Source organism: Podarcis muralis, chromosome 7 (genome assembly GCF_964188315.1).
Source record: "Podarcis muralis chromosome 7, rPodMur119.hap1.1, whole genome shotgun sequence".
In the NCBI taxonomy this organism is placed as follows: Eukaryota; Metazoa; Chordata; class Lepidosauria; order Squamata; family Lacertidae; genus Podarcis; species Podarcis muralis.
Window position 1 is genome coordinate 87,666,843 of NC_135661.1, and position 12,331 is coordinate 87,679,173.

The window sequence follows — 12,331 nt, forward strand, 5'->3', positions numbered from 1 at the left end:
AATGCAATATTATTTTTCTGCCTGTCGGGTGCCTGAGTCAACTTTCCCCAAACTTTGAAGCACACATTGCAAAGAATCTCCCATCTGATAATTCAAGAGAGAGTATCACATGTGATATTTTGGACAGTCGCAAATAATTTAGACAACACAGTTGAGAAGGAGCTTCTTCTTCTTTCCCTTTTTTTAAAGGGGGAGTGTGGCAAATGTGTTTGAATCTTTTACATGAAATTTGCAAGAGACCCAGCCCTATCTTCCTCTGACTCAGGTGGCTATACATCCTGATATTTTGGCTAGATATAAAGAAGATAAACATATAGTTGAGAAGTGGATAAAAGATACTTTGTAAGCGATAATCCTTTCTCTAGGACTAGTTGCATCTTTGAAGGAAACAAAGGTGGGAATTTGAATTAAACTTTCTGCTCATGCCTCTGTGAGCATAGAATAGATCAATAAGGTTCAATAGTCAGGGGGCATAATATAGAGGGTAGAGTCAACTGTTCTACAAGAAAGTGGAGTGGAAGGACAGCTCCAAAGTGAAATATCTGATCTCTTTATTCACAACATGGGAACAGCAGCTGACATTAGAATTTTGAGGGATGCTTTTACAGCTGTGATTCTGGTATGCCTTATAAATAGAAGTACAGGTAAAAGAAGAGAATAGAGAACCAAGACAAAATATTTGATCTTGCAGCTTCCTCAATTAGGGGTGCAGCAGAAAAATGAACATTCACAAGAAATAAGGCAGCAAGATACTAAACATGTAGACAAAGAAGTAATTCCAGAAAATGGGAAAATGTTAAACAATGCCATTGCTAAAATTATGGGTATGTGGACATTAGGTTTGTTTGTTTGTGTTTGCTTGTTTGTTTGTGTGTGTGTGTGTGTGTGTGTGTGTGTTTTTTGTGTGTCTCCTTTTGGGTGGCCAAGGTTGGTGACGATGGGGTTCTGCTTCTCCAAGACACCCGACCACCTTCAGAGGGGAATGGCACACATCTCATAAAAATGCGGAAGGGTGGCAAAGCCAACCAGCATGGGAGAGATGTCGATCTTTTCAGGAGGGACGGGAGATTTGAAGCGGAAGTTCTGCAGGATGCTGGTGAGGATGAGGAAGAGCTCCATCCGAGCGAGGTGCTCCCCAAAGCAATAGCGTTTCCCTAGGAAAGAGGAGGAAGGTGAATACAGGCTTTCAGGGTGCTGTTAGACATGACTCAGCAGTGGCTTGGAAAGGGAAGAGGACTCACTCACCGACGGAGAATGGCATAAAAGCCTTATTCCTCTTGAACTGCCCGTTCTCATCCAGGAAATGTTGGGGGTCAAACACATCTGGCCTTGCAAAATATTTGGGGTCTCTCAGCACAGATCCAAGCACAGGGAAGATTTCAGTCCCCTGACCAAGAGAGGGAGAGAATCTTAGAACCATAGAATTGTAGAGCTGGAAAGGACCATGTGGACCAACCAGTGCAGCCACTTGTGATGAAGAGATCTCAACTAAAACATCCATGACAGATGGCCATCCAACCTCGGTTGAAAAACCTTGATGGAAAGAGATTCCACCACCTTCTGAGGGAGCCCTTTCCACAGCCTCAAAGCTCTTACCCTCAAAGAGTTCTTCCTGATGAGAAGGGGAAGGGGAAATGGCTTTTAGAGGGTTAGAATTAACCCCTTTAACCCCCATAACCACCACTACTCCTCTGGGGAAGGTAGCACTAGAAGATGTGGAACCAACATCGTGTCATTTGGCTGGGCTCTTCAGGTCTTATTTTGGATTTGCTTGGTTCCCCCCACAATGATGGTGGCAGACAGGTCAGAGACGGAGGTGCCTCAGAGGAATTTGTTAGCCCACAAAACATGTCTGGAAATTGTACTGAACGGTGGAGTATAAGTCTCAGGAATGAGTGAAACCAAAATACCTTGGGAATGGTGTATCCCCGGAACTGGGTATCACGGGTCACACGTCTTGCTAACCCCAAAGGGAGCATGTCAGCGAATCTCTGGATCTCGTGGATCACAGCATCCGTGTAGGGCATCAGGGGACGGTCATCCATGTTTGGAATGCGATTCAGGCCAATCACGCGTTCAATCTCTTCGTGGATCTTCTCTGTTGAGAAATCAGCAGGATGTGACTAAAAGTGTCCATTTGCACCTTCATAACTGGCAAAAACAAAGAGATTTCTCCACCCTCGTTTACAGCTACTTCCGCATTCACCTTCAATTTCCGGGTATTTCAGTAGAAGCAGAAAGCCGTAGCGCAAGGTGGTGCTGACTGTTTCCGTGCCAGCAAAGAAGATATTGAGGGTTGTCATAATTAGATTCTCTAGGAAGAACTCTGAGTTTGGGTTTTCCTTTTCCTAGCAAGAAGAAAAATGAGGAAAGAGGATATTTCACATCTTATATTTTGCGATAGGCTACAATCTGGCTGCCTCCTATCTATGAAGCTCTCTCTCCCCTACTGATTGGCTGAGCTGCAGTCATGTCATGCAATGAGGGGAAGGGTCAGTTGTGGAGTGCTGAAAAGCAGCCCAATGATTGTGTAGGAAACAGATGGCTGGGTGTAGTGGGAGGAAGGAGTCACATAGTCCTTTTGTGCAGAAAGGTTACAGAGGCAAAGGAGAAGTGCCTGCTTAATCAGGCCCATCTAGTCCAGCATCCTATTCTCACAGCAGCCAACCAGATGATCCACTGGGAAGGAGGGTTCAAGCACCACAGCCCTCTCCCCTCCCGTGGTTTCCAACAACTGGTATTCAGAAGCATGGTTGCAACCAACTGCGGAGAGCAGGGCACAGCCATCCTGGCCAGTAGTCTTCAATAGAACTCTCCTCATCAATGTGTCGAATCTTCTTTTAAAGCCATCCCTAAAATTCCTGGTGTGCTATAAGCTTAGGGAGAAGGTAATGAAAATGATTTATAGATGGCACCACACTCCAGCAAAACTTGCGAAAATGTATAAAGGCAGATCACCAATCTGCTGGAGATGCAAAAAAGAGACGGGGTCATACTTACACATGTGGTGGAACTGCACAGTCATCCGTGAATTTGGGGATAAATTTTACAATGAATTAAAAATGTTATTTAGATTTACATTCGGAAAAAGCCAGAAGCCTTCCTCCTAGGTATAATGACACTGGAAATCGGAAAAGATATAAGACCGTTGTTTTGTCAGTATCACCCTTGAGCCAGTGCCACAAACTGGACTCATCCACTTCAGCCCGACTGGGCTAGGCGAGCTGGGGTAGCACTTCCAGAGACCACCTTCTGGACAGGAACAGGTCAAAGTGCTGTGGACTCACAGCTTAGAGTTGTGAGCACCGGATTCACTCCCACAAGAAGACAGTCGTCGCACAGCAGAGTACAGCAGAGTCTAGCAGAGTATATAAACAACTCGGAGAGCAGCTCTGTAGAATATCTTCTTTATTCTATAACTACAACTATAATACAACTATATACAGAGCTAAGTAGGTCTAAGCATAAATGAATGCTGAACCGCACTGAGTGTCTGCAGCTGCTCTTAGCAGCAACCTTATCTAAACACACAATCTCTCTCTAACACTCTCTCTCTCCGACACACTGACTGACTGACTCTTTGATGTGGTGCTGGAGCAGAATAAGTAGAGAGCAGAACAGGCCTCCTCCTCTCTGGAGAATCAGCAGACTCCTCAGCAGATTCTTGGATATGGGAGGGGTGAAATCTCCTCATGTTTATGTATGGAACTACAGCAGCCAGAATATAAATGGTAAGAAATTGGAAAAATGAAACAGTACCCACGATAACAGAAAGGCAGACTCTTAAAATTGAATACCTACAACTGGCAAAGATGACGGGGACAGTAAGATGGCTTTACAATCAGAAAGTATACAAAGAGTGGAAAATATTCAATGATTACTTAAATACACACTGTACAAGTAACAAGCTCCTTGCAGAATTAAATTGATCCTTGTAAAACACAATGTGTAAATGCTAATTTACCAGAGTACAGGAAGATAAATTAGGGCAAAAGAAGGCTGTGCGTTAAATGTAAATAACAATACAAGTACAATGAGAAGAATTGGAAGTCTCTTATTTAAAAATTTAACGAACGATTATATAATAATGCAAATTTCTTTTTTCGGTGTGTTTTCTTCCTTTTTATCTCTCTTTTCTTCTTAATATTTTTGTTTGATCTGTATGTATGTATATATGCATGTGTATATATTTGTATTTTAATTCAATAAAGATTTATTAAGAAAGAAAGAAAGAAAGAAAGAAAGAAAGAAAGAAAGAAAGAAAGAAAGAAAGAAAGAAAGAAAGAAAGTCTATAAAGTTTCCTTACACAGAAATTGATCGTAGTAACTAGAATAACATAATCTTACCTGCTGCATTTTCACTAGGAAGCAGTCAATGAAATCCCGAGGATTGTTGGGGTCCAGGGTCTCCTTGTTTTCTTTTACCTTCCTTTTAATGAATTCCTTCAGGCCCAACAGCTTCTTGAAGGTTTTATCTTGTGGGCCAGGCAGGTGCTTCATGATGCCTGAGAACATCTCGTAGAGCTGTGTGTGTCGGGTTTGGAGGAATCCAGAGTTATCAGGAGGAAGAGAGAGAACAGATATTGAACAAAGTAAGTTGAGATGGATTTTGGGGGCAGGCAGAAGCAGGAGTTCCTCCCTCCCTTGGTTCCTCGTTATCATGGAAGGTTTGGGAAAACAGGAGGCTTAAAAGAAGGGAGACTGGAGAAGTGTCACTCCAAGAAGAACAGACAGAGGGAACTCCTCACTCCACCCAGACAGAACTTGGTGCTGACTAAGCTATGAATTTGTCACAGACACAACCTCAGGGCCTTACTTCCCATCTTTGAGGGACAAGGAAGGCAATTTGGAGGGAAAATCAGGGTGTGTGGCGGAATTGCTTACAAAGCCAGCAGCCTCAATATCTCAATCTGGAATTATCTCAGGTTGAAGCAACATTGTAAACATTGTAAACAGAAGGTACTCCTGACTCCACCCAGATATAACTTGGTGCTGAGTAAGCCATAAACTTGTCACGGACAAAACCTCAGGGCCTGACTTGTCCTCTCTGACTGACAAGGAAGGCAATTTGGAGGAAGAATGGTGGGGAGGAATTGCTTACAAAGCAAGCAGCTTCAGTTTCTCAATCTGAGAATCGCTCTGGTTGAAGCAACATTGTAAACTTGCTCCGGGCTGAGCCTGACCAAAGAGCAAGGTAGAACAGGAGTTGCAGCACCATGGAGAGCTCAGAGTGAGACGCTTGCTTCAACAAATATCAAAACCATTTTTAAGCTTCTCCCAGGTTCTGCCCACTTGTGAAGAACTTAGTTTCTGCTGCTATGGAAGATTGTAATATTGGCTTTTGTTGGCCAGGCTCACTCAGACTCCTGAATGTGATCTAGGTCCTTAGTTGGTGATGCTGCAGCTTCTAACCCTGTTTCTTCACCACTGCTGGTCTTTGGGGTAGTGACAGTGGTGGCTGTCCTGCATACCATGCCTTGAGTAAATTAAGAGAAATTGCATTATTCACAAATAAGTCCTCCACTTCCCCTCCAATTTACCTGTCCCCAAGATGTGGAAGTAAACTGGAAGGTTTCCAGCATAACGCGCAGCATGGAGAGAAACTCCTGATCTTCATATTCAAAGCGGTTGCCAAAGGTGATGGAGCTGATGATGTTGGACACTGAGCGGCTCAGGACATAGGTGGGGTCAAAGGGTTCACCTAGAAAGAGAGACCCCCAAGTCACTCAGCCCTGGAGCAAGTCAAGACTACCCTTTGCAAATCAATTCAGTCTTTAATGGTGTTTTCTTTCTTCTGCCTGTTTCTCCCTCACCATTCAACTAAAGCTCTCAAGGTGGCTTACAGAATATTAATTAGAAGAGTATACGCATAAAAACCACAATTACTACTTTCTGTAACAACTCATGGAACATCATCAAAATTAAACCAAAAGATTCAGTTTATCAGCATTCAAATTCTCAGTTAACCGTCAACAGTTTCAATCATATCATATCATATCATCATATCATATCATATCATCATATCATATCATATCATATATCATATCATCATATCATATCATATCATATCATATCATATCATATCATATCAATCTTTATTATGGTCCAGAGACCCAATAAATCATTACACAGCAATGCAAAATTCAAACAGCCTATCTCCAGGTTAAACAAGCATTTTGTTCCGACTTAAAGATAGGGATCATTGGTTGTTGCAACCACTGATAAAAACTTCACCACTGCTAATGTTCTAGCATTTGTCCAGTCTTCCAATAGGAACCTGACATAGCGAGCCTCTGATTTTCCCAGGAAAGGTACCAGCAAGAAGAAGAAGAAGTGTTTGGATTTGATATCCCACTTTATCACTACCCTAAGGAGTCTCAAAGCGGCTAACATTCTCCTTTCCCTTCCTCCCCCACAACAAACACTCTGTGAGGTGAGTGGGGCTGAGAGAATTCAGAGAAGTGTGACTAGCCCAAGGTCACCCAGCAGCTGCATGTGGAGGAGCGGGGACGCGAACCCGGTTCACCAGATTACGAGTCTATCGCTCTTAACCACTACACCACACTGGCAAGGGTAATATCAGTTCAGCCCTGGCTTGCTCATATTTTGCACAGTGCAACAAAATATGTTTTAAAGAATCGATATCTTGAGCACCTGAGCAAAGTCTGTCCTGGTAGGGAACTCCTCTCAACCTGCCACCCATCTATAACTATGCCACATTTCTTGAAGAAACCAAAACTGAGCTCACTTTTTGTTGCCCTCAGGGATTCCAGCAGGAAGTGGGTCTCCTCCAGGATGCGCTCTTCGATGGATCTCTTTCCCATCCCAAAATCCCTCAGTGTCGTGATGGAGAATCGGCGTAGCGGTTTGGCCCGTTCCCAGTTACAGAAGGCAACCCCTGAGAAGCAAAGGAGGAGTAAAGGGAAGGAGGAACAGGAGAAGGTGCACTCGGTGGGAATGTGGCTGAAAACACACAGTGATAGAGATATCCACCCTTCATTTTCCAATCTTCTACAGTTTTAAAGTTCAGAATTTGGGAGAACAGCCTAAGATATGATGTGGGGTTTTATTGTTATTATTATTATTATTATTATTATTATAGAGGGAGAGAGACTCTTTGGCTCATTTACCTCCTCAGTAAAATGGATATAAGGGGACGTGGGTGGCGCTGTGGGTCAACCCACAGAGCCTAGGACTTGCTGATCAGAAGGTTGGTTGTTCGAATCCCCGCAACGGGGTGAGCTCCCGTTGCTTGGTCCCTGCTCCTGCCAACCTAGCAGTTCGAAAGCACGTCAAAGTGCAAGTAGATAAATAGGTACCACTCTGGTTTCCATGCGCTGCTCTGGTTCGCCAGAAGCGGCTTAGTCATGCTGGCCACATGACCCGGAAGCTGTACGCCAGCTCCCTCGGCCAATAAAGCGAGATGAGCGACTGGACTAATGGTCAGGGGTCCCTTTACCTTTACCTAAAATGGATATAACAATAATCCACGGCACAGAACCACCATTGAGACTTTCCGGTGCTAAGCTTGCTAAAAGGTGCCTTATAAATGCCAGTAATCATGTGCTCTGGGCAAGAATTGCCCAAGAAGAGACTGACCGTAACCCTGGAAAAGCCAGTCAAACGTGGCTTGCTCTCCACGGCCCCTGAACTCTTCAGCCTGATCCACCAGGGCCTCCTTCACGGCATCGTATCCACACAAGACCACAGCACGGCGAGGGCCTAAGTGGATGGTGTAGACAGGACCATATTTCTCATGAATCTGTGAAAACAGAACACAAGGTGAGCCTGCTGGTCAGGTTAAAAGGGGGCACATCTAGAGTCAAGTATCCTCTTTTCAGAGTGACCAACCAGATGCCCATTATGGGAAACCTTCAAGCTGGACCTGAACAAAAGACCGCTCTCCCCCGTGTGGTTTCCAGAATCTGGTTTCCTCCAACTGCGGAGGCAACGCAGATCCATTGTGGCTATCAGCTATTGGCATTTCCCTCCATTCCCACTTTCCATGAAGCAGAAGTGACCCCACTGTTTCTTTGTTCTTCCTTTTGCTACGGACATACCCATAAAAGCCTTTTTTTGTTGCTTTTAACCTCTCTAGCAAGCCTGAGTTCATTCAGTGCTTTAGCTTTTCTGACTTTGTGTCTACACGTGCTGGCTATTTGTTTGAATTCCTCTTTGGTGGTTCCCCCCTTTTCCATTTTTTGTACACATCCTTTTTTAAACTTAACTCAGTTAAAAGTTCTTTAGATAGCCACCCTGGCTTCTTTAGGCACCTTCCATGTTTCCATCTCATTGGTATTGCCTGAAGTTGTGCTTTTACCATCTCCCTCTTAACAGGATCACACTTCGAAACGACCTTGACAGATTAGAGAACTGGGCCAAAACAAACAAGATGAACTTTAACAGGGAGAAATGTAAAGTATTGCACTTGGGCAAAAAAAATGAGAGGCACAAATACAAGATGGGGGACACCTGACTTGAGAGCAGTACATGTGAAAAGGATCTAGGAGTCTTGGTTGACCACAAACTTGACATGAGCCAACAGTGTGACGCGGCAGCTAAAAAAGCCAATGCAATTCTGGGCTGCATCAATAGGAGTATAGCATCTAGATCAAGGGAAGTAATAGTGCCACTGTATTCTGCTCTGGTCAGACCTCACCTGGAGTACTGTGTCCAGTTCTGGGCACCACAGTTCAAGAAGGACACTGACAAACTGGAACGTGTCCAGATGAGGGCAACCAAAATGGTCAAAGGCCTGGAAACGATGCCTTATGAGGAACGGCTAAGGGAGCTGGGCATGTTTAGCCTGGAGAAGAGGAGGTTAAGGGGTGATATGATAGCCATGTTCAAATATATAAAAGGATGTCATATAGACGAGGGAGAAGCGGACACGGAGCAATGGATCCAAACTACAAGAAAGAAGATTCCACCTAAACATTAGGAAGAACTTCCTGACAGTAAGAGCTGTTCGACAGTGGAATTTGCTGCCAAGGAGTGTGGTGGAGTCTCCTTCTTTGGAGGTCTTTAAGCAGAGGCTTGACAACCATATGTCAGGAGTGCTCTGATGGTGTTTCCTGCTTGGCAGGGGGTTGGACTCCATGGCCCTTGTGGTCTCTTCCAACTCTATGATTCTATGATTCTATGAATGAGTGTAACCGTGAAGCAGAGGAGGTTTAGGATCAGAGTTCTCCTAGATTGTCTACCTTCTCAGGTTGATGAGCCCCTTCTGCTCCCATTTCTCCCTTCATGCAGAAACTGCTTTCTTGACTGTTGGACCTGCTGTTGGTCTCTGTCTGCTGCAGCCCATCATTGCATACAAGGCACCTCCCTAACTCACTGAGGGTTTGCAACCCATTGGATCCCTTCACCTGTTTTAGCTGGTGAGTTTTCTGGGGTCTGGCCACTGTCACATGCTGACAGCTTCTAATTATTATATGTTATGTTATGTTATGTTATGTTATGTTATGTTATGTTTTATGTTATGTTATGTTGTTATGTTATGTTATGTTATGTTATGTTATGTTATGTTATGTTATGATGTTATGTTATGTTATGATGTTATGTTATGATGTTATGTTATGATGTTGTGTTGTGTTGTGTTGTGTTGTGTTGTGTTGTGGTGTTGTGTTGTGTTGTGTTGTGATGTTATGTTATGTTATGTTATATGTTATGTTATGTTATGTTATGTTGTTATGTTATGTTATGTTATGTTATGTTATGTTGTTATGTTATGTTATGTTGTTGTTTTATGTTATGTTATGTTATGTTATGTTATGTTATGTTATGTTATTATTATATTTTCTATACCACCCTAGCCCTGAAGGTCTCAGCTTCTCGGAGCCATGGAGGGGAGGGGGAATTAACAACCCCAAAGGAACATGCTGTGTCCCCCACCAGGTATACTGCTTCTCCCCAACACCTCATATACCTCAGAGAGAGAATCAAAAGCTGGAGAATGTGGTGGAAGGAGAATTATGAAGAGATGATGAGTCAAGTGGGGGGGGGGGGAGAGAGAGAGAGAGAGAGAGAGAGAGAAGGGTGGTTGGGCAGATTGTATGGAGTGATCTTCATTCAGCATCAGTATATAAAAGCGATTTGATAATAACAAAGCAGAGAGTGGATAACTGAAACTGAAGTTACCTTCATGAGAGAACGGTATATGTCACTTGTGTTGACTTGGAGCAGGTTTCCGATGAAGGGGAGGGGAGTTGGTCCAGGTGGCATCTGGCTTTTGCGGTGCATCTGCCGCCATGTTGAGAGGACCGTCAGGCAAAAGAGGCAGATGACCAGGAAAAGGGTTGCTGCTCCGAGGGGATCCATGGGGAGGTTGCAGGTGGCCTGTGGAGCTCTGCAGGCAATGTGTTGCTCACCAGCTGGGAAGAGAAAATACCTGCGGAGCCTGAGTTGAGCCTCTTACATACCTTTGGAAGAACCCCCTCCTTGAAATTGTGCAACTTGTTTACTCTCTGCTCAGGGTCTTATTTAAGTCTTTCAAGGACAGATAGTGGTGACAGGGAGTTGCCTGCCACCTTTGCACCTCCAAGGGAGCTTCAGGGAGTTCCAGAGTCAAGCACAATTCTCTCACCACGTTTCTCAGAAGTCTGTTTCATTTGACCAGGTCACTGCTGGTGTAAGACTAGGAGGAGAGCAGCTGAGAAAGAGGCTGCAAAGGGGTCACTGCAGCAGTAATAGAGTAGTCCAGAGAGTGAATGATAGAGACAGTATCCCATAATCAAATTCAAGGGCAGCCCCACATAAACTGCATTGTGGCAGTCACCACCAAAGGTGTAAGCAGAGTAGGAACAGACAGGGGAAAGCATACCATTTATTTCACAGGAGGAATGCAGCACCATTTGTCAACCACACACACACACACACACACACACACACACACACGAAGTTTTCTCAGGGAGAAGCTCATCAAATAAGCCAAGCATTGAAAAGGGGTGGTGACATATGCAGGCATGGCCACTTTTACCTTGAAAACCCTCAAAGTCCCTTTATTGGGGCCAACCCAGAATGTCACAAAAAACTGCGCAAGCCTCCGAGTCCAGCAGGACTCTTTATCAGGCACAACGTGGCCAATTGGGCATTATGGGGAGAAATACGATTTGGTATTAAAAACATAAGGCCTGCCTTGATTTTTGCTGCATAGCCTTCAAAAAGGCATGGCTAGGGAGGTTGTCATGTCAAGCACATGCTCTTGAGAGATCAGTTTTCCAGAACACTCGGAGACTGGGGCATTTGAACAGAAATAGCACTGGGACGGTTAGGCTGAGGGCTTGTTCCAGTGGACAGAGAACGTTAGTGTGCAGTTCTCATAAGCTCACCTGAAAAGGGACATTTTAGAGTTGGGAAAAGACTCAGGAAAGGACGACCAAGATGATCAAGGGGTTTGAGCAACTCCGTTATGATGAAGGTTGCAGCCTTTTTAGTTTAGAGAAATAGTAAGAGTGGACCTGATACAATTTTACAAATTTATGCATGTCATGGAGAAAGTGCATAGACCATTTTCTCTCTCTCATGACACTACAGGGAGTTTTTGCACATTTCAGAAAAGCCCTCTTGATTATTAGGCTGTGTGTGTGTGAGAGAGAGGGGGGGAAGTTTCTGGTTTTTGAATAGACAAGACGAGGACCAGCTTTCAAGACTCCTTCATGTGCCCAGAATATTTTCTTCTTCAGAAATGTGAACAGCCCAGTTCTGAACAAGAGCCCACCCCCATTTGGAGCCTAACCAACTAACCCAATAAGAATTGCTCTGTTGGTATTTTGAAAATGCAAGATTATTTTATGTCTGTTCTCAGATTTATCTCAACTTTACTGCTTCCAGGCCTTTTGGAGGTGGCAGTTTCTTTTTATTGCCCAGGTGAAGTTTCCTAAAACTCTCCCTGCTGCCTGAGACAACGTTTCTAAAACTTTGAAGCACGGGTTTCAAAGAAACTCAAGGCTGCCCATCTGATAATTAAAAGGATAATTATCTTTGTCCTTGTCTGTTTCTGCCTCTGCAAGGACCAAGGCAGGCATGACTCCAGAGTTGCGTGAGCTATGTCAGAATCCTCTTCCCCCAGGCTGTTTTATACATATGGGTGCGGGTAACAGAAAGTAAGAGAGATAGAGGAGGGAATATTCAATCTTGGATCTTTCTCAATCTGAGTTGCAGCATATATGTGACTGGTCACAGGTTCCTATGAACAACTGCTGGTTGCAAGGACAAAGTAAAGTTGCAAGATACTAAATATGTGGAGAGAGCTTTATTTTGAGAAGCAGGGAAAGTGAAATGGGTCAGCCACTTTCCAAAGCAAACATGTTTCCCTAGGAAAGAGGAAGAA

The 12,331-nt window shown here is 44.0% G+C and overlaps 2 protein-coding genes across 2 annotated transcripts in view; both read right to left on the bottom strand.

Moving 5' to 3' along the window:
- The window catches only part of LOC114601981 (cytochrome P450 2A13-like), a 65,485-nt gene that overhangs the window by 11,611 nt on the left and 41,543 nt on the right, over positions 1–12,331 (bottom strand). The window lies entirely within an intron of this gene.
- Positions 908–10,406, bottom strand: LOC114603165 (cytochrome P450 2A13-like). Its single transcript, XM_077932372.1, has 9 exons — positions 10,141–10,406; positions 7,600–7,762; positions 6,749–6,898; positions 5,541–5,701; positions 4,348–4,524; positions 2,207–2,348; positions 1,911–2,098; positions 1,246–1,387; positions 908–1,154 (listed from the first exon to the last, which is right to left on the bottom strand). Exons 1-9 carry the CDS (start codon positions 10,318–10,320, stop codon positions 973–975), a joined length of 1,485 nt encoding a protein of 494 aa, XP_077788498.1. The 5' UTR covers positions 10,321–10,406; the 3' UTR covers positions 908–972.

Bases quoted from the DNA above. Each gene is read 5' to 3' on its own strand.
- LOC114603165 (XM_077932372.1), bottom strand. From the start codon at position 10,320: ATGGATCCCCTCGGAGCAGCAACCCTTTTCCTGGTCATCTGCCTCTTT. The intron at 6,899-7,599 runs GTCAGTCTCTTC...TTTGCTTCTCAG, and splicing joins CTGGCTTTTCCAGGGTTACG to GGGTTGCCTTCTGTAACTGG. The intron at 5,702-6,748 runs GTGAGCTCAGTT...CTCTCTTTCTAG, and splicing joins ATCCCTGAGGGCAACAAAAA to GTGAACCCTTTGACCCCACC.